Source organism: Microtus oregoni, unplaced genomic scaffold (assembly GCF_018167655.1).
Source record: "Microtus oregoni isolate MIOR12 unplaced genomic scaffold, Mior012 000006F_ref0000085, whole genome shotgun sequence".
In the NCBI taxonomy this organism is placed as follows: domain Eukaryota; kingdom Metazoa; phylum Chordata; class Mammalia; order Rodentia; family Cricetidae; genus Microtus; species Microtus oregoni.
The window spans coordinates 56,750,310-56,771,460 of record NW_024543065.1 but is presented as its reverse complement, the minus strand read 5'-3'; the positions used below and the strand labels follow the sequence as shown (position 1 = coordinate 56,771,460).

The window sequence follows — 21,151 nt, the reverse complement described above, 5'->3', positions numbered from 1 at the left end:
CCTATGGAGACTCCCTTTGCAGGTTATTGTAGACGGACAGGTAGACAATGAAACCATTACACACTAGCTGGGGTGACACCAGTGTTCACACAGCACTCAGGAGGGAGGTAGACCTTTTTGAGTTTGAGGCCAGTCTGATACATGTAGTGAGTTTCATGTTGGGGCTACAAAGTGAAAATCCCCCAAAAATTATAAGATCTGAGCATCACAGGTGGGTAAGTGGGTAGATGGGAAGCCAGACCACATTCCTTGTTCTCCCTCCTTTTCTCCCCCTTCTCCTCCTCTCCTCCTTCCTCCTTCCCACCCTCCTTTTCTCTTCCTCTCTCTATTCTGAGCTAGGTTCTTACTCTTAGCTCAGGCTAGCCCCAGTGTGACCATGTACTCCTACTGCCTTAGCCTCCTAAGTGCTGGGATTGAAGCAAAATGTTTTCAGAGACAGGGTCTCATTATATAGTCCTACACTATGTAGCTAGCACAGGCTAGCCTTGAAGCCCCACCCCTGCTTCAGTCTTCCAAGTGTTGGAGCTACAGGCAAGTGTGAGTATACCTAGCTTGGCAATTTGCCTATTTTCCTTCAGTTCCTCCCTTCCTTCCTTTCTTCCTTTTCCTTTCCCTCCCTTCATTTCTGTGATAGGGTCTCATGTAGCACAGGCTAGCTCCTAACATACTTATAACTAAGGATGACCATGAACTTCTGAACTTCATTCCTTTACTTCCTAAGTGGGGATTAGAAGCATGTACCACAAAAAAATAAAAATAACAAATAATAAAAAAAAGAAGCATGTACTACCACACTTAGCTTTATGTTTACTCACCACACGCGCACGCGCGTGCGCACACACACACACACACACACACACACACACACTGCCTGTTTGCTCATCTGTTATGGATGAATTAAGGCAGTAGATCCTAAGGTTGGAATCCAGAGTGAATGGATTGATACACACTAAGCCAGGGCTTGAGGCAGACCTGTTCTGTTTGTTTAAATGGGAGGGAAGATGGGTAGGTGTGTGGAGGAGGAGGACAGGATGGAAGCCAGGGCCAAGGCAACCATGGGGCAGGTGAATGAATCATACACTTACAGAGATCCCTTAGGCATTTTATTAGGGGCTGAGATGGAACTAGGGGCTTCTTTCCTCTTTCCCAGGTGGAGCTCAGATCTGGACGTAGGACAAGGTGATGTCACCTTTGATCTCCAGCGTGTCTATCCTATGGAATGCTTGGAACCGATGCGAGTAGTCGAAAAGGTGCTGGCCGTTAGCAAACACCTTGAATCGATCGGTGCCGCAACGGATTGAGAGCTGTGGGGGAGGGGAAAGGTAAGGCAGGACCAGCAGAACCCGGGTCTTGGGGGAGGGGAGAAGCAAGGCAGGACCAGCAGGACCCGGGTCTGGGGAGAGCGGGGAGGGAACGCCCAGACTCACGTCAAAGAACTGTCCAGGGACAAAGGGGTTGTAGGCAACCTTCCTCTCCTCGGAGCCCCAGGAGCCGTTCATAAAGCTGTTGCGAACCACGGCCTCACCCATGCGGGGGTTGATGTGGAGAGCTATGTCCCCAGAGGACCCCACCTTGAAGTTGATGATAAAACTGAGGACAGATAAGGTGTCAGATGGGGACCGGCAGCTGAGTCTCCAAGGAAGGAGGTTGGAGGGAAGAGGGATGGGGTCTTGATCTCCGGGCCTGAGGGAGGAGGGGAGATCCCACCCGACCTGGGTGCTTACTTCCTGGCTGTGGGAGGGATATAGCCCTTGACTACGATGGTTCTTCTGGCTGTAAGTCCCCCTTGTAGGGTCCCCACATAAGGCACAGGCTGTAGGGAAAGAACATGGGTTCTCATCCAGTCTCTGACTAGAGAAGCCAAGAACAGACCACATTTTCACAGAGAGGCAGCATTTTGCCTGTGAATTGTCCCCAACCGTGTCTTGTGTCTTCTGAACCCTGACTGCCAACTGTCTCTACTCTCACCTCTTACCCCCAAACCCCCAGCCCACAAGCAGTCCACCATATCTGGACTTCCCACATTCCCTGCTTGCTCCCCAGAAGGTGGCTGGAACACCATACCGGATTGAAGGTTGGGGGTCCCGCCATGACCTACAAAAGAAGAAAGAAATCTCACTTTACAATATTTGAGGGCTGGAGAGATGGCTCAGAGGGTAAGAGCACTGGCTGCTCTTCCAGAGGTCCTGAGTTCAATTCCCAGCAACCACATGGTGGCTCACAACCATCTGTAATGAGGTCTGGTGCCTTCCTTGCAGCAGTACATTGTATGCTTAATAAATAAATAATTTTTTTTTAAAAAATACAATATTTGACAGGTGCCTTCTCCAACACGTCACCATCCCTCTCCCCATCCCAAATTATCTTCATCCCTCCATGTGCCCCCCAAACCCCTCCCACTTACAGGCAGGCTGTTCATCTGTGGAGGGTTGTATCCAGGACCCTACAGGGTGGACAGACAAAAGGCAAGAGTGGTGAGGGGATGTGGGGTCCTTTGACTGCTCCCAAATCTCCTCTGTAGGCAATCCTCCAGTTCTGGAGGAGACTGCTCACCCCTCACCAGGTACTTACAGGGTAAGCCGGCACACCCATAGGTCTCTGTGGGCACAAGAGGAAAGGAGGCCTTGGTTAGGATCTTTAACTCTAGCTGGAAAGTGTTGAGGAGTACACCTGGGGCGGTCCCTTGGGTGCAGGGATATTCCCTGCTGTATCTAGGGACCAGAGCCTCAGAGGCTCTGGGACAGCACCTGGTCAGTTCTATTCTTTGTTCCCCCCTGCACAACCAGTATTAGTCCCTCCTGCCCCAGTCCCCTCATTCACCCCTGCAGGCCCCTAGCCTGGGATCAATTGAGAACATGGAATTCTGGAGGCAAAGGGGGCCCTTTGGTGCTCCTTTCCAGGCCTGTGATGACCAATGGTCTGTCATCCTCTCTTCAGCCCCCACTGGCTCCTGCTTCACACCCCCGAGCCTGCAGGGGTGAATGAGGGGAGTCCCGGGGGCCAGCCTGAGCTCCTGTCTGCCCGCCTCTCTGCTGTGCTTGTTCACCTTCCTTCCAGTCTGCGGCTCCATCTCTCCCGAGCCCCAGCACTGCACAGGTGGTCGAGCCGCCCAGACCACCTTCCCACCCTCATCATCCTCTTTTCATTGTTGTTGGTTTTCTTTGTTTTGTTTTCAAGACAGGGTTTCTCTGTGGAGCCCTGGCTGTCCTGGAACTCGCTCTGTAGACCAGGCTGGCTTTGAATTCAGAGATCCTCCTGTCTCTGCCTCCCGAGTGCTGGGATTAAGGGCATGCATCACCACCGCTCAGTTCATCATCCTTATTCTTGCTCTCTCTGTTTTCTCGTCTTTTCAGTTAACTCCTATTCTGAAAGCTCTTCAAAATAATCAGTCAATCTGTCCACTCACACACACACAAGCGCAAACATGAGGGCTCTGCTATGTGGCTCAGGCTGTTCTCCAACCCGCAGTGAACATCCTGCCTCTACCTCCTGATGCTGGGATTACAGGCAGGAGTCACCATGCTGGCTAGACTCCATATTTGATGTCGGCTTCCCCCTGATGATTGTGTGACTTGTTCTTTCTCTCTCTGGGTGATGAACTCATCGCTTTGATTCACTGACTTGTTGAAGAACAGGCAGATCAATTCTATTTTTATTTTTAAAGATTTTATGTATTACAGTTATGTGTATGTGCCTAAGTGCATGTCTGTGCACCATGTGTAGTGCATGTCTGTGCACCATGTGTAGTGCATGTCTGTGCACCATGTGTAGTGCATGTCTGTGCACCATGTGTAGTGCATGTCTGTGCACCATGTGTGCACAGAGCCTGTGTAGGTCAGCAGAGGGTCCAGATCTCCTGGAACTAAACCCAGGTCCTTCTGGTTTTGTTTTTTTGTTTTCTTGGTGGCGGGGGGGGTTGGTTTTGGTTTTTTGAGACAGGGTTTCTCTGTAACTTTGGAACCAGTCCTGGAACTAGCTCTTGAAGACCAGGCTGGCCTCACACTCACAGAGATCCACCTGCCTCTGCCTCCCGAGTGCTGGAACTAAAGGCGTGCGCCACTGCCACTAGGCCCTTCTGGGTTTGTTTTTTTGTTGTTGTTTTTTTTGTTTTTTTGTTTTTTGTTTTTTTTTTTTTTAAGACAGTCTCACCACATAGCCCTGGCTGTCCTGGAACCACTACATAGACTAGGCTGCCCTTGAACTCACAGAGACCCGCCAGCCTCTGGCTCTCAAGTGCTAGGATTAAAGGTTGTTCCACCTTCAACCCAGTGCTGTCCAGGCTGTACGCCTTCTTCACTGCCACCTCTCCAGCCCCCAGGCTGATAGCTCTGACTTCAGGCTTTTGTTGGTTAATTGGTTGGTGTTGAGAAAGGAACTCAGGAAATCATCCCACACCTTACACTACCTTACTCTAGCTGAGCCAGTCCTCACTGGGGGATTCTAGGCAGGGGCTCTCCCACTGAGCCACACCCCAGCCCCTCACTGGGGGATTCTAGGCAGGGGCTCTACCACTGAGCCACACCCCAGCCCCTCACTGGGGGATTCTAGGCAGGGGCTCTGCCACTGAGCCACACCCCAGCCCCTCACTGGGGGATTCTAGGCAGGGGCTCTGCCACTGAGCCACACCCCAGCCCCTCACTGGGGGATTCTAGGCAGGGGCTCTGCCACTGAGCCACACCCCAGCCCCTCACTGGGGCTTCCAGGCAGATGTTCTACCATTAAGCAAACTTCCACCCAAGACTTTTGGCGGTGGCACGCTGCTTATTGCAGTGGGTGTGTTTTGGAGGCTCCTCATAGGCTGTGCACTTGGGTGTGGAGCTTCTAGGACACTGGGACCCATATTTGCTTGGCATTCAGATCTAGCTCTGTTGGCCAATTTCCAAGGTGATTGCACCAAATTACACTCTGAACAGCCATATGGTAGCTGTGCTAGCTGATCCACATGCCTACAAACAGGACACATGGTTTTGTGTTATACACTTTGTTCCATTACCGCCCTGATGGGTATGTGGTGGCAACTCACTATGGCTTTGTGTTTCCCGGGTGACTAACGTGTTAGGCAACCTGTCCTGGGCTGTTTGCTAGTCCTAAACTCTTTATCTGCTGGTCTTCTCTCATCTCACTTTCTGACCCAGTTTACACACCTCTTCTTCCCCCTGGAAGCCCTCCTTGATGAAGGCAGATTCTTCCTTTGGATGCTCAGAGCACCTTGCTGTAACCCTGCCCCCGAGACCGACCCTCCACCTGAGCCTCCTTATCTGGATCCTGATCCTTTCTCTATCTCCCCCCCCCCCCCCGCCCCACGGTCTTGACCATGGGAGCCACGCCTGCCTGGTCATGTGTCTGTCTTCCTGGTGGACTGTCCTGATCACCACAGGGTCCCTAGGCCCACTCATCAGAGGGACTGGAGCTGGGAACACAGACAGTGTGAGAATGGGCAAGAAGGCAAAGGAAAAGACATCTCATACCGGATACTGGGCTGGGGCGGATTGCTGGCCTCCAAGGAAGTTGATGGACTGAAGTTCCAAGTCTCCATCCACATCCAGATGGGTGACCATCTGTAGAGGCAGTCGGTGCCCATATTCATAGAAGGGATTTCCATTTACCACGACCTGGAGGGCAGAGAAGTGTCAGACACCAGCACCCTGACGCAAGGGACTATAGGAAGGGAGAAATGGGATTGTGTTTATTTACTTAGTGTGTTATGCATGTGCATGTGTTCACATATGTGCAGGTACATGTGTGTGCAAGTTTATGTGGAGACCAGAGGTCCACTGTGAGTACTGTACCTCAGAGCCCTGTGCCTTGTTTTTTTGAAACAGGGTCTCTCTCACCGAGCCTGCAGTTGTCAAGTAGCCTAGGCTGGCTGGCCAGCAAGCCCCGAGGATCCTCCTCTTCTGCCTTCCTGGAGCTGGATTATAGGTATGGTCACCACACCGCTCAATATGTGGGTGGTGGGGATGGAAGTGGGGTCCTCCAGCTCGCACAGACAGCACTTTACTGACTGAACCATTTCCCAGCCTCAAGGGAACTTCTCCCCTCTCCCAAGAGACAGGGTTTCTCTATGTAACAGTCCTGGCTGTCCTGAGACTTTGTAGAAGAGGCTGGCCTCGAACTCACAAAGATCCGCCTGCCTGTGCCTCCTTAGTGCTGGGATTAAAGGCATGAAATTTTAAATTAAAACTGGTGGCGGCACACGCCTTTAATCCCAGCATTTGGGAGGCAGAGACAGGAGGATCTCTGTGAGTTCGAGGCCAGCCTCTTCTACAGACCTAGCTCCAGGACAGCAAGGATATACAGAGAAACTCTATCTTGAGGAAAAAACATACAAACAAACAGAAAACTTAAAAAGAATTGGAGGATTGGAAAGGCGGCCCAGCAGCTAAAAGCTCTTGGATTGAGTCTGACAACTTGAATTAGCTCTTAGAACCCACGTCAAAAGTCAGGAGATAGGCATGGTGATTTAAGTCTTTAATCCCAGCACTCATGAGGCAGAGAGGATGGTTCTCTGTGTGTTCAAGGCTGGCCTATTCCATATAGCAAGTTCCAGGAGAGCCAGACCTATAGAGAGAGACCCTGTCTCAAAAAACTGAACTAATGAAACAAAACAGACAAAAAAAATAATAAAATAAAAGTAAAAGTAAAAAGAAAGCTGGGGCGTGGCTTAGTTATGGAGAAAGCATTTTACACTTGCAGACCAGGCACGAGGACGCTCTCATTCCATCAGCAGGGAAGACAGAGTGAAAGGACTGTAGGGAGTGGGGAGGGACACAGGGAGAGGGCTGTGGGGAGGGAGGGCTGCAGGGAGGGAGGGCTGCAGGGAGGGAGGACTGCAGGGAGGGAGGACTGCAGGGAGGGAGGGCTGCAGGAAGGAGCTGCAGGGAGGGAAGCTGTAGGGATGGGGGATGCAGGGAAGGGAATTGAATGGAGGGAGCGCTGCAGGGAGGGGGCTGCAGGGAGGGGGCTGCGGGGAGGGAAGGCTGAAGGGAGGGAAGGCTGCAGAGAGGGAGGGCTGCAGGGAGGAGGCTGCAGGGAGGGGGCTGCAGGGAGCGGCTGCATGGAGGGGAGCTGCAGGGAGGGAAGCTGCAGGGATGGGGGATGCAGGGAAGGGAATCGAATGGAGGGAGCGCTGCAGGGAGGGGGCTGCAGGGAGAGGGGTATGGGGAGGGAAGGCTGAAGGGAGGGAAGGCTACAGAGAGGGAGGGCTGCAGGGAGGAGGCTGCAGGGAGCGGCTGCATGGAGGGGAGCTGCAGGGAGGGAAGCTGCAGGGATGGGGGATGCAGGGAAGGGAATTGAATGGAGGGAGCGCTGCAGGGAGGGGGCTGCAGGGAGGGGGGTATGGGGAGGGAAGGCTGAAGGGAGGGAAGGCTGCAGAGAGGGAGGGCTGCAGGGAGGAGGCTGCAGGGAGCGGCTGCATGGAGGGGAGCTGCAGGGAGGGAAGCTGCAGGGATGGGGGATGCAGGGAAGGGAATCGAATGGAGGGAGGCTGCAGGGAGGGGCCAGACCTTGAAGTGCTCAGGCATGACCATGAACACCAGCTCGAAGTGGCTGCCCCTCTTGAAAGGCATGCTCTTCTTCTTCTCCTCTGAGCCCCACTGTCCGCTCTGCTTTGTGTTGAAGACCACCTTGTCCCAGCCATCAAAGCGGGGGTTGAAGTGAAAAGCGATGTCTGCCCCCTCATCCTGCCCCACAGAGAAGTTCACATGGAACCTGGTGGCATAAGAAAGGGCTGGTTCAGTATCTGCCTGCCCGTGCAAGGGGCTTTCTGTAAGAAGTTCTGGGGACACCCTGCCTGGGCCCGGGCACCGTTGACCCAGATTACAGGCAGGAAAGGATCCTGAGCTCCATATGCAGTCTCGGGGCCCCCTCTCCTCTCTGCTTCTCTTTCTCATCTCCCTAGAGTGTCCTCAGAGATAAGGGTGAGTCAGACTCTTTCTTTTATATTTTTTTCCTTTTGGGGGGCTGGTGGAGTGATGAAAGTCGGGGCTCACTCTTTAGTCCAGGCTGGTGTCTAAATGGTGGTCTTCCTGCCTCAACCTGCAGAGTGCTGGGATCACCGGCGTGCACCATCTGAGGGCAAGAACCTTTGTCCTCATTGGGACTCTGCTCCAGCACGCACGGCTATTTAATAAGGAAGGAATGCCAGATAAAGAAGGAAGAACTGGGGGGCTGGAGAATCGTCTTAGCCGGTGCTTGCTGTGCAAGCATGACGAACCCGGGGAAAGCCGGGCCTCACGCTCACTGACCAGCCTAGCGAACAGGCTCTGGGGCCCAGTGAGAGAGTCTGTCTCAAAAAACAAGGTCGATCCCAGGGAGGCAGAGGTGGGCAAATCTCCGCGAGAGGCCAGCCTGGTCTACATAGCAAGTTCCAGGCTAGCCAGGGCTACTTAGTGAAGCACTGTCTCAGAAACATAGAACAAAGCACAGATGTGACTGAGGGGGCACCTGGAGTTGACTCCGGCCTCCACCTGCACACACACATGTGGATACACACATACACAAAGGTGGGTGGTGCCTGAAAAAGACACTTCAGGCTTACCTCTGGCCGATACACACACATGCATGCATGCACACGCACATGAACATTACTCTTTGCACACACACTAAAAATGATAAGGAAACAACATGGGGAACGTAGTTCAATAATAATTTCCACATTGAAGCATGGCCTTAGTGGATTTGCTCTTTTGTACCTTGAAACCTAGCAATCAGTGCATTTTACAGATGGAAAGTTGAAGGACAGAGATGCCCAGTAGCTCAGTAGCTCTCTGAGTCACACAATGGCTGAGTGCCCCCATTCCCCGGCAGGGGAGAGGAAGTGACTTTAGGCTCTGGGCTTGTGATCTGAATTCACTTTCTCAATCTGTCACTTCAGGGTATTATCCCTTGGTGACCCCTTCCTGACCTCTCTTGACCAATCTTGATAGGACCCATTCAGTCCCTTCTTCTACTGGGCCCTCATCGTTTCCTTCCTTCCTCTACCTCTTAATTGGGGCCTCCCTGCTTATTTCTGTCCCCAAAAGCCCTTTGTACCCCATAAGCAGCCAGAGGGACCCTGTGAGCACCAGACTCCCAGCATGCTCCAAACTGTGCCTGGCACCTGAGTTAGGGACGGGAGAAAGCCTCTCCCTGGGGTGGGCAGGGACAGGGTGGGGGGCTGTCTCACCGTTTCATCTTCTCTTTGGCTACTCCTTGGATGTAAATAGACATTCCAACACTGAGGCCACCCGGAATGGGCCTCTTGTAGGGCAGGGTCTGTAGAAGGGGTCAGTTGAAGAACCTCAGAGGCTGCCTGCCTGTCACAGCCCTTCCCCCTCACCTCAAACACCCCCAGTCCCTTAAGCACGGGAGATGAAATTAGGGCTGAGAGGCTGGGGACATGGTTCAGTAGAATACTTCCTCAGCACAGCAAAGGGGGGAAAGGAAAACGGGGTTTGGGGAAGACAAGGTGTGGGCTCAGGTGGGCGTCTCACCGGATTGTAGGTGGGCTGGTATCCCGGCGCTGGGACAAAGGCCATCTTGAGAGTCTGAGCTGATAGCTTGTCCTGAGAGAAGAGAGGGGCAGTGGAATGGTGGCAGGTCGCAGGTGGCCCTTATACTAGAGGGAGTGGCTGTCAGGGGAGAGGTCATGAAGTCTCTCCGGTGGGGATCACTAGGACACACCCTAGCCTCCCATGCTGGCAGGGATGCTAACCCTCAGAGGTGCCCCATGAGGAGGAAGTATTCCTGGACTTCGGCCTTACAGGGCTTTATCAGAACAATAAAACCTTGCCTTGACAACTGTTGGCAGAGGGAGGGGATGATCTGGTGGGCAGGGCAGGGGCTGGGCCACGGGAGTATGAGGACAGGTGGCCAGGAGAAGCAAGCCACAATGAAGGGGGATGCCTTGCACCTCCTGACCCCACATACTCTAGGACAAGGGCTTAGCGCACACAGCTGGGGCCACAGGTTCAGAGGTCCAGTTCTACCACTGCCCCTTTCCGGCTATCTGGAGCCAGCACCTCACTCTCGGCTTGCCCATCTGTAAAGTGGAGGAAACGATAGTGTCCACCGACAAGCCCTTGGAACAAATAGCAGACCGCGGATGTACTGAGGACTCGGACTATAACTCCAGCACGTGGAAGGTGGAGGCAGGAGAATTGCTGCAAGTTTGAGGTTAGCTTAGTTGGTAGAATGCTTGCCTGGCCTTAGGAAATCCTGAGGCTCATATCCAGCACTACAGGAAGAGTGCCAGGATCCCAGCAACCAGGACCAGAAAGTCCTAGGGGGTCAAGGTCATCCTCCACCACACAGGGAACTTAAGGCCAGTCTGGGTTACAGGAGATCCTATCCCAAACAAATGAAATCCGGCAGCAAAGCCAAGTGTGGTGTCTACAATCCTAGCATTTGGGAAGCAAAGGCAGGAAAATTACTTGCAAGCTCAGGGGCAGCCTGGTCTGTAGAACAAGACTCTACCTAAAAAAAAAGATCTGGTTATGACTGGGCATGGTGGCACATGCCTTTAATCCAGGACTCAGGAGGCAGAGGCAGGTGAATCTATATAAATTAGAGGAGAATCTGGCCTATAAGTGGGTTCCATGTGAAAATCACATGACCTGGGTTAGAGTCCCAGCATCCACATGGTGGCTCACAACCATCTGTAACTTCAGTTCCAGGGATCCAGCACCCTTTCCTGGCACCCGTGTCTGACACATGCATGTGCTGCATACACACAGGCAAACACCCACACATAAAATAAAATTAAGAAGCCAAAGCCAAGTCGGGCATGGGTACTGCATGCCTTGAATCCCAGCACTCAGGAGGCAGAGGCAGGTGGATCTCTGAGTTCGAGGCCAGCCTGGTCTACAGAGTGTTCCAGGACAGCCAAGGCTACACCCTGTTTTGGCGGGGGGGGATCCACCACCAACAATTTAAAAAGGTTGAGGAGTCCTGAGGAATACCATCAAAGGTTGGGGCACAGATGTAGGGATTCAAACAAAACCCAAAGTAAAATTAAAATAGAAATAAAGAGTAAAGGAGGGCTGGGGCTAGAGCTCAGAGGTGAACACTTGCTTGGCATGTGTGGGGCCCTGAGTTCCAGTGCCAGCAACACAAGGAGGAAGGAGAGGGCTCCCCAAGTTAATAAATGCCTATCACATGACTCAGCATACAGAAGACACTAAGTAAATGTTTGGCCTTACACTCACTTCAAACATAACTGCAGCCGGGCGGTGGTGGCGCACGCCTTTAATCCCAGCACTCGGGAGGCAGAGGCAGGCGGATCTCTGTGAGTTCGAGACCAGCCTGGTCTACAAGAGCTAGTGCCAGGACAGGCTCCAAAGCCACAGAGAAACCCTGTCTCGAAAAAAAAAAAAAAAAAAAAAAAAAAAAACATAACTCCGGAGGGCTGAGATTACCCATGGATAAGAAAACCCAAAGTTAAAACAATCCAAAATGGGACAGATGTGCTGAGGCACACCTGTACACTGGAGTGAAGGTCATTCTCGGCCACAGTGAGTTTCAGGCCGGACTTGTCCACATGACACCATGTCAAAAAATAAAATAAAAAATCTGGGTGGTGGTGGCACATACCTTTAATCCCAGCACTCGGGAGACAGAGGCAGGTGGATCTCTGTGAGGTCGAGACCAGCCTGGTCTACAGAGTGTGTTCCAGGTCAGACTCCAAAAGCTATACAGAGAAACCCTGTCTCAAAACAAACAAACAAATATATATATATATATATATATATATATCCTGCCAGGTGGCTCAGCAGGTGAGCACTTGCCCCATGTTCAATTCATAGACCCATACAGTAGAAACAGGGAACCAACTTCCTTACTTCTTTACAAACACATACACACAAATAAACAAAATCAACATTTTTTTAAAAAAAATTATTTATTTGTGTATTTTATGTATATGAGTTTTTCTGTCTTCATGTCCACCAGAAGGAGGAATCTGATCTCATTATAGGTGGTTATGAGCCACCATGTTGTTGCTGGGAATTAAGCTCAGGACCTCTGGAAGAGCAGTCAGTGCTCTTAATCACAGAGACATCTCTCCAGGCTCCAAATCAACATTTTTAAAAGGGGCTGGAGAGATGCTTGGTGGTTAAGGCACTTGCTGCTCTTGCAGAGAAGGAAGAAATGATGCAATTGGCTCAGTGTCGGTGGCAGTTAACTCAGCCAGTGGCAGGCACCCAGGCCTGCTGTGCTGTGCTGTGCCACACCTCACTCGGGGTCAGGCACAGGGTGGCCTTTCAGCCTTGCGGGGCCTCAGTTCCTGGCACACTTCCTCTTGGCCCAGGCAGATTTGCCTCCCAGCCTTCCCGATTGCCCTCCTTGGAGCCAGGCCTCTGAGCCCCCACCCAGGGCAGTAAAGACAACAGGCTGTGTTCACGCTTTATTGTTCACAGTGAAGATAAGGCTCCAGAGCTGAAGAACTAAGCCATAAGGCTGTACACTGGGAGACCACGTGGGAGAAGGCACTGAGGAACCGTCCTGACCCTCCGTGGAGCCTTCCTCTCTCGAGACAGAAGGCGCTCAGAGCTTGGAGAAGGTGACATTTTTCATGTCCTTCTTCTCCATGGCGGCCTGGACTGACTTGATGATGTCCTGGGTCTGCAGCATGCTCATGTTCCAGGTGGCCTGGACCGAGGGTGTGGGAAAGAGCGGCAGGGCACCGGTCAGAGGAAGTGTGCGCAAGCACGCACGCACGCACGCACGCGCAAGCACGCAAGCAGCGCCCCGGAGCCAAATTGGGCTCCCTGGGCCAGGAGGGCCACGATTGATGGAAGCGGGCGTAGGCGGGCGGGCCTTACCATGTAGTCGAGGCTCTCATCCACTGAATGGTCTCGGGAGTAGATTAGGTTGATTTTGGATCCCTGCACAGCCACAGGGCTCTTGCTGGAGATCTCAGACGCCAGGGCAAAGGCTGCATTCAACATGATATCTTTATCTGTGAACACACGGCTGCCAGGGAAGGGATCAATGAGAGGAACGGTCTCCTTCTCCCCTGTGGTTGGCCAGGTGGCCTCACAAAGAAAACGGGAACCCCAAACGAAGGGTTCAGCCACAGGATGATGCTCAGGGGAAGAAATAGCCGCGCTGAGAAAGGCCATTTGGACTCTAGGTTGAGGGTACAGGAGACCACGAAGCCCCACCCTGGTCTGGGCGGCCCTGTGCCCCTCCCTTCCATCCGTCAGTCAGGGTCCTACCTGACCAGCCCACTGTCCAGGGCCTCGTCAGCCATCATCTTTCGGGCGGTGAAGGTCAGCTCATTGACCAGGCTACATAAGGGGAAGGGAGGTCAGGAGCCACTGTCATCCTGGGTCTGACCCCTCCAACCCAGGTCATCATCACCCCTCACCTCTGGTTCCCAATGACCCTGGGAAGTCGCTGCAGGGTCCCCACATCAGCAGCCAGGCCGATATCCACCTCCTAGGGGGAAACACTGTCAGCGTCTGCTCTGCGTGTGCTATTGTTTCCCATGCGAGCACAGAGCATCCTCCATCGCCCGCAGGGCTTTCACCGCCCTGGCTCAGACACCCTCAAGATGCTGCTGCTACCTGGCCCCGCAGCTGGCTCCCAAGGCCCTTTCCAGAGCCCTGGGCTCCACTCCACCCCTTACCTTAGATGGCAGCAGTCCCAGCTAACTCACTGATGGGAGTGCCCACGATGCCATCCTCTCCAGCTGAGCCTGCGTCCCCTTTGGGTGCTGGGCAGTGCCAACTCAGAGCTTTTCTTCCATTCGTGCCCTCTACCACTGAGCTCCATACGCCCACAGCACCCGCCCACCTTGCTGCCAGGGTCTCACAGTAAAGCTCAGGTTGGTCCATGTGGTGGCCAGTGTTTACTGCCAACCTGACAGAATCTAGAGACCAGCCTCTGCGGTACTATCTTTTTTTTGTTGTTTTGTTTTTTAAGATAGGGTTCCTCCGTGCAACCCTGGCTGCCCTGAACTCTGGCCTAGATCTCCTGCCTCTGCCTCCTGGTGCTGGGATTACTCGATGCAGTCAATTGTGGGTGGGACCCTGGCGTGTAGGTGGCGGGTACCCACTCCTCTGACTGCACTCGAGATGTGACATTTCTTCATGCTCTTGCTGCCTTGACTTCCCCACCACGATGGACTGGAACCTCAACTGTGGGCTAAAACAAACCTTTACTCTGTTAAGTTGTTTGTCCAAATATTTCAACACAGCAACAGTAAAAGAAACCCTGACCGCCCTCCACTCCCTCTACGGTCCAGGCTGCTGCAGTCTCTGCGGTGTGCCTCTTCTTTGCCAGAACTTTACTTCCTAAGGTCTGGTTCTTACACCTTCTTCCGGGAAACCCTCAAGACCAGCTGCCTCGGCCTGCACTGTTCCTGCTCTCCCCACCCACTGCTCCCCCCACTCTGTGGATGCCTAGCACTGCAAGGGTTCCCGAAGGCAAGAGCCTCACCTTGACCTGGAAGAACGCATCCTGGGTACAGTAGCGAATGTCACAGGCAGTGATGAGGTCCACAGCTGGAAGGAAAATGAATGGATAATGACAGGAACCAATTCCTCCTCCCAAAACATGGGGTCACAGCTGGGGACCGAGTGAAATTAGCAACAACAACTGAGCTGAGGTCTCGGAGGGAGAGACAGACAGAGGGTTAGCAGCCTCACCAAGGCAGGCCCCCTAGTGGTGGCTAGTGGCTATACACTCACCTCCACCAATGCAGCCTCCGTGGATAGCAGCAATCACAGGCTTGGGGCACTAAAATGGAAAAGGAGGGTTGGGGGTCAAAGCTGGCAGAGGAAGGGTAGGCAGAAGGGCTGCCACCCAGCCCTGAGTCACCTTCTCAATGACAGTGAAGGTCTTCTGGAATCTGCTGATGAGGTCACGGAGGTACCACGCTTTGCGGGCCGTATCATCTCCTGGGGGCTGCAGGAGTTTCGCCATGTCCATAACGTCAATACCTGGTGAGAAGGCATGAGGGGGTTACCGAGCTTACTTCCCCAGCCGGGCCTCAGAACCCAGGAGCTGTGGGTCTACACACAAACATCACCACAGCAGAGAAAGAAGCTCCCCAAGGTCTCGGGGCATTTGGGATTTCCGTGGGGCACCAAATATCTATCTGTTGTTTTGCTTTGCATAAGACAAGGTTTCTCTATGCAGTTCAGGCTGACCTCAATCTAGAGTCTCCAGCCTCAGCTTCCCCAGGCCTGGGAGTACTAATGGCATTCCCAAGAAAGACATTCTCCGTGAATGGTAAACTATTCCCACACACTAGTTGGTTTGTGGCAGCGGGCAAGCACCTGCCTAGTATTCAAGTGAGGTGGGGGGCATGGCCCTGGACTAAAGCATTTGCTTAGAATTCACAAGTGATGACCTGGGGGTGTGTCTCAGCGGTGGAGCGCCTGCCTAGAATGCAGAAGTCTCGGGTTAGTCCTCAGTGTGTTAAAAAAAAAAAAACAATCCAAATAAAGACAAAGTCCTTAAACCTCATGTCTGTAGCCCAGCACTTGGGAAGCAGAGGTAAAAGGATTGCTTTCAGTTCAAGGCCAGCCTGGTCTACATACTGAGTTCTAGGACAGTCAAGACTACAGAGTGTAAAAGGGTCTCAAAACCACTAAATAAATAAGAGTTGCAAAGATGTCTCAGGGGCTAAAAGACTTGTTGCGGTTTTTTTTTTTTTTTTTTTGCTGGCACCTTAGCAATGGCACCATGATCACCGCCATCCTCCAAGCTTCATCATGCCACCCAAGGAGGACAAGAAGAAGAAAGATGCTGGAAAGTTGGCCCAGAAAGACCAAGACCCAGGAAATAAGTCTGGTGGCTAGGCCAAAAAGAAGTGGTCCAGGGATGGAGAGGTAGCTCAGAGGTTAAGAGCATTGACTGGTCTTTCAGAGGTCCTGAGTTCATGTCCTAGCAACCACATGGTGGCTCACAGCTACCAATACTGAGATCTGGCGCCCTCTTTTGGCCAGCAGGCATACATGCAGGCAGAACACTGTATACATAATAAAGAAATGAAATTTTTAAAAAGTAGTCCAGATTGCCGGTTCCTTGGCCAGGGCAGCCCTCCAGGACCTACTTAAGAAAGGACTTGTCAAACTGGTTTCAGAGCACAGAGCCAAGTACTTTCCACCAGAAACACAGGGTCGAATTGAGGTGCCTCAGCTGCTGGTGAAGACGCGGGAACTGGCTCAACCAGCTGTACGTTTGGGAAAATAAAATTCTATTAAATACATAAATAAAAAGAAAAAGAGCACTCGCCTCTTTTGGGAGTGGGCACTGGGGTGCGGAGGGGCTCAGTTCCCATCACTGATGTAGTAGCTCACAGCCATCTATAATTACTTTCCTTTTCTGTGGGGGAGGGTGGTTTGAGACAGGGTTTCTGTGTAACAGCTCTGGCTGTCCTGGAACTCGCTCTGTAGACCAGGCTGGCCTGGAACTCACAGAGACCCACCTGCCTCTGCCTCCTGAGTGCTGGGATTAAAGGCCTGCGCCACCACTGCCCGGCCCATCTGTAACACATCACTCCAGCTCCAGGACGCTAGGCATGTATGTAGTGCATGCAAGCAAAAGACTCACATGTAAAATTGAAATAAATCTTCGAAAAATGTAAGAAAATACACAATCCTTCCTGTGACCTTACTTCTGCCTGCTGCTTAGGACACACTGGCGCCAACAGTCCCATTCAGGGCCTCTATGCTTTTTGTTCCCTTCAACAATCACAAGGCTGGCTGTGGGGCTCTTCAAGGCCACATAGCCCAAAGATCACCCTCTGAGAGAGGCCTTCACACATCCTCTCCATCTCTGACTCTACCGTTCCCCTCCATATCTGTCTGATCAGTATACTCAGTTATCTTTCTAGAATGTGAGCTCTATGAACTGGAGTTTTGTTATTGCTGTTGGTGGGTCAGGGTCTCACTCTAGACCAGGCTGGCCTGGAATTCAGAGACCCTCCTCTGCCTTCTGAGTGCTGGGGCTAAAGGCGTGCATCACTCTCCATGTCCTGATATTTTATGTGTAGGAGTGTTTTACCTGCATGTATGTCTGTACATCGTGAATATGCCTGGTGCCAGTGGAGGGCTGAGGAGGGGGTATCAGATCTCCTGGAACTGGAGTTAAGGAAGGTTGTGAGCCACCATATGGGCACGGGGAATCAAACCCCACCACTCTGCAAGAACAGCAATGCTCTTAACACCGAACCATCCACCCCACGAGTTGTGGTGTTTGTTCATTTGCTTTAATATTTTTTTTTCCCCACCAATGCATCCATGTGCTCGGAACAGGGCTGGGTGTGCAGTAGGTGTTCAGTTAGCAGATAATGCAGCTAAAACCATAATCCTTGGTCTCGTGTGGTGACAGACAAGTGACTAGAAAGTGTTGTCCAGGCATTGACCACACAAGCCTGTAATCCCTGCATGCCACGGGTCTCACGGTTAAGGTCATTGGAGCCGCTAATGAAATCCTATCTCCGATAAAAGGACAGGAGTGATAGCTCACTGGGTAAGGTGCTAGCTACAAAAGCATGAGCAAGGGGGTTGCATCCACAGAACCCATGTAAAAACTGAAAACCTGGGTGGGTGGGCACAGCAGCCACCTGTAATCCCAGCAGCTCGGGCTCAAGAGTAAGGAGACGCCTGGAGCGAGCTGGCTAGTCAGACTAGTTTAGTGCCAAACTCCAGCCTCGGGGAGTGACATGCCTCAATGCAGAACGTCGAGAGCGTCAAGAAAGACATCGGGCATCAACCTCAGGCTGGTGCCTTCACACTTGTGCACACATGCGCACAACTATAAACAAAACAAAAAGAGTAAACAAGAGGTAGGCAGGACAGCAGGTTAGAGCAGGAGGAGCAGAGATTTGGGCTAGCCTGGCCTACATGGTGAGAGCTCTCACAGAGAACTAAACAGGAGTTTGGGGACTGAAAAAAAAAATACCTGAAGTTAAAAAAAATCACTGGGGTGTTTCACATCAAAAGAGAGACGTCAGCCAAAAGCCATGGTAGTCCAGGGAGGAAGATCCAAAGAGGAGAAAGGGCAGTGGGATGCCTTCATGTGTGGGCTGGACAGAAGTCAGTACTGTGTGCTCAGTCGTGCAAAGCCGTAACTAACTAACACACTTGGCTGACACTTCTCTAGGTTCTGAGAGGTCCAGGGCCTTGTTCAAGGTCTCGGGTCCACTGTGAGAATGCAGCCTCTGGGTCCTGACAGGTTCTGCTGCACTTGGTTCTATATTTGAATTTGTGGGGATGAGCTTTATGCCAGTCCCCGGGTACATCCACATGTGAATGTTTTAAAATAGACTTTTATTTTTTTTGTTGTTTTTTTGTTTTGTTTTGTTTTGTTTTTTCGAGACAGGGTTTCTCTGTGGCTTTGGAGCCTGTCCTGGAACTAGCTTTGTAGACCAGGCTGGTCTCGAACTCACAGAGATCCGCCTGCCTCTGCCTCCCGAGTGCTGGGATTAAAGGCGTGAGCCACCACTGCCCGGCAATAGACTTTAAAAAAAAATAGCTGGGGAACTGGAGAGATGGCTCAGTGGTTAAGAGCACTGACTGCTCTTCCAGAGGACCTAGGTTCAAGTCCCAGCACCCACATAGCAGCTCACAACTGTCTGTAAGTCCAAGATCTGACACCCTCACACAGACATACATGCAGGCCCAACGTCAATGCATAGAAGATAAAAATAAATAAAGTACTTAAAAAAAGAGTTTCCTTAGTCTTAGTGTCTCTCTGCAGCAAAAGAACAGTGACTAAGACAGAAGACGAGGTCGGGAGGGTGTGCGGGTGGATCTCAGAGGAGCTAAGTGGAAGAGTTGGGGATGAATATAACCAAAATACATAGAATGCATGTATGAAGTTCTCAAAGAACACAAATATATAAATAAAAAATAGCTGGTCTCACCTGGCAGTGGTGACACACACCATTAATCCCCCACTCACTCGGGAGGCAGAGGCAGGTGGATTTCTGTGAGTTCGAGGCCAGCCTGGTCTACAGAGCGAGTTCCAGGACAGCCAAGGTTACACAGAGGAACTGTTTCTTACTCAAAAACCCCAACAAATGAACAAAAATAAAAAAGAACCATGTAGGGCTTTTGGGATGACTGAACAGTTAAGAGTCCACACTCGCTGCCCTGGTGGCAGACTGGGTCTGTATCTCAGCAACCACAAACTGACCCAAACCATCTGTAACTCCAGCCCTAGGACACCTGACAGCTATGGCTTCTGTGGACACCTGCACTTACATAGAGAGAGATGGGCACATAGATACACATAATTTAAGATAATAAATCTTTAAAAAAATCAAAACCCTAATTGTGCAACACTGCAGGGCCAGCAAGACGGCTCAGTGAGTAAAGGCGCTTGTAGCCAAGCCAACCGACGGCCAGCTGAGTTCCATCCTGGGGAAGGAAAGAATCAGCTCCCCAAACCTGTCATCTGATTTGTGTGCACACACACATATGCCACACACACAAGTAATTTTTTTCTCTAGACAGGGTTCCTCTGTGTGGCCCTGGTTGTCCTGGAACTGGTTCTGTAGACCAGGCTGGCCTCAAACTCACAGATCCACTTGCCCCTGCGTAGGGCTGGTACTAAAAGCGTGATTCACCAGCTGGGCATATATATATATGTGTGTGTGTGTGTGTGTGTGTGTGTGTGTGTGTACTGTGTGGACACCTGCAGGCCAGAAGAAGGCATCAGATCTCACTACAGATGGTTGTGAGCCACCATGTGGTTGCTGGGAATTGAACTCAGGACCTCTGGAAGAGCAGCCAGTGCTCTTAACCTCTGAGCCATCTCTCCCAGTGCTTTTTTTTTTTTTAAGTAAACATTGCAGATGCCAAGGAGGAGACCAAGGCACTGCTTAGGCATGGCGTTATGCTCCTTTACAATCCCAGTACTCAGCCTTTAGGAAGCCCAGGCAGAAGTACTTCAAGTTCTAGACCAGCCTAGTCTAAACAGAAAGTTGCAGGCCAGTCAGAGCTACTTAGGGGGAGGGAAAAAATGCAAAAAGCAAGCAAACAAATCAGCAAAGAAAAAAGCGCATGGCTGCTTTACCCCCAGGAGGAGGAATGCCAACAGGGAGAGAGAGGCATACCAGAAGAGAACATTTTTCCTGCACCAGAGATTACAACAGCCCGACAGTCGGAGTCCTCTGCTATCTTCTGGAAGCATTCCACCAACTCCCTGCAGAAGAGCAAGAAGGGAAGGGCTGTGTGTGGAGAGGGGAGCCCCTGGCCCTGCCCACCCCTGCCTCCTCTCCCAGGCAGGCTTCCACAGACCTCCAGAAGGCCTGGTTCATGGCGTTCCTCTTCTCTGGCCGGTTAAGCTGGACGTGGAGAACATGCTTCTGGGCCGATGTCACCTGAATAGACTCATAGTTGTGGCCTGATAATTCCTCGGGGGCGCTTTTGAAGGCCTCTTGTGCAGAAGAGCTCAGAGAGCGAGGGCTGACGTTGAAGTACAGCTGAGTGGTGCCTCTCAGCTCTGGGGAGAGAAGTTCGGAAGGGCGTTTTAGATTCCAGATGGGGCCACTTTAACAGCGCACACCTAAGAGACTCCAACCCAAGTTCCTCAGAGACCCGGGCCTGACCAGACAGAGCTTTTAAGACTCGGGTGAACTTAGGAGTGGATTCTGTCTGAGACTACTTCACTTAGACTCTTGTTTGTGGGAATGACCCAGGCTTGGGGACAGGGCCTAAAAACTATAATTAATGATTCTTTAAACTACACAGCGGCTCCTGCCTCTATAACAAGACTACATAGCAACGGCTCCCCACAGATTCTCGGGTAACTCACGCTGCATCAGCAGGCCGCGGAGTTTGCTGGAAACTGTCATCCCTGCAGCCATCTCGATCGACACCGGACGGCTGCGCGAAGGGCTACCGGAGAAAACAAAGGGGGCGGGGACAAACTCGGCCCTGTTGGTCAAGGGCATCGAAGCCGCCGCAGCCATCGCCCTTTAGTGGCGAGGCCCGCCTAGTTCGCCATCTTTACTAAGGGCAACCGTAAATAGCACTGCCTCCTGTCTCCTGTGCTTAGGACTTGGCTTAAAAGTAAGACCTTTGGCCTAGTGGGAAGCTGGCCTGAGAAAATATTTCACATGGCTGCTGGAAAATTCTGTATAAAGTTCATCAGAGCGCTGTGTTATAACAACTGAAATAGTCAAAGACATAATGGCAGCAGCCTAGAAATC

At 51.8% G+C, this 21,151-nt stretch overlaps 2 protein-coding genes across 2 annotated transcripts; both read right to left on the bottom strand.

Annotated features, from left to right (window-relative positions):
• Positions 1-1,090: 1,090 nt before the first annotated feature.
• On the bottom strand, positions 1,091-9,632 carry Lgals4 (galectin 4). The gene is made up of 10 exons (XM_041655033.1): positions 9,474-9,632; positions 9,167-9,255; positions 7,506-7,710; positions 5,469-5,612; positions 2,572-2,598; positions 2,405-2,443; positions 2,065-2,094; positions 1,725-1,813; positions 1,428-1,590; positions 1,091-1,304 (listed from the first exon to the last, which is right to left on the bottom strand). The coding sequence occupies exons 1-10, from the start codon at positions 9,516-9,518 to the stop codon at positions 1,158-1,160; spliced, it is 978 nt and encodes a 325-aa protein (XP_041510967.1). The 5' UTR covers positions 9,519-9,632; the 3' UTR covers positions 1,091-1,157.
• Positions 9,633-12,370: 2,738 nt separating this feature from the next.
• Positions 12,371-20,900, bottom strand: Ech1 (enoyl-CoA hydratase 1). Its single transcript, XM_041653861.1, has 10 exons — positions 20,755-20,900; positions 20,238-20,442; positions 20,054-20,142; positions 14,803-14,924; positions 14,673-14,721; positions 14,422-14,486; positions 13,349-13,419; positions 13,197-13,268; positions 12,801-12,951; positions 12,371-12,627 (listed from the first exon to the last, which is right to left on the bottom strand). The coding sequence occupies exons 1-10, from the start codon at positions 20,891-20,893 to the stop codon at positions 12,523-12,525; spliced, it is 1,068 nt and encodes a 355-aa protein (XP_041509795.1). The 5' UTR covers positions 20,894-20,900; the 3' UTR covers positions 12,371-12,522.
• Positions 20,901-21,151: the final 251 nt, after the last annotated feature.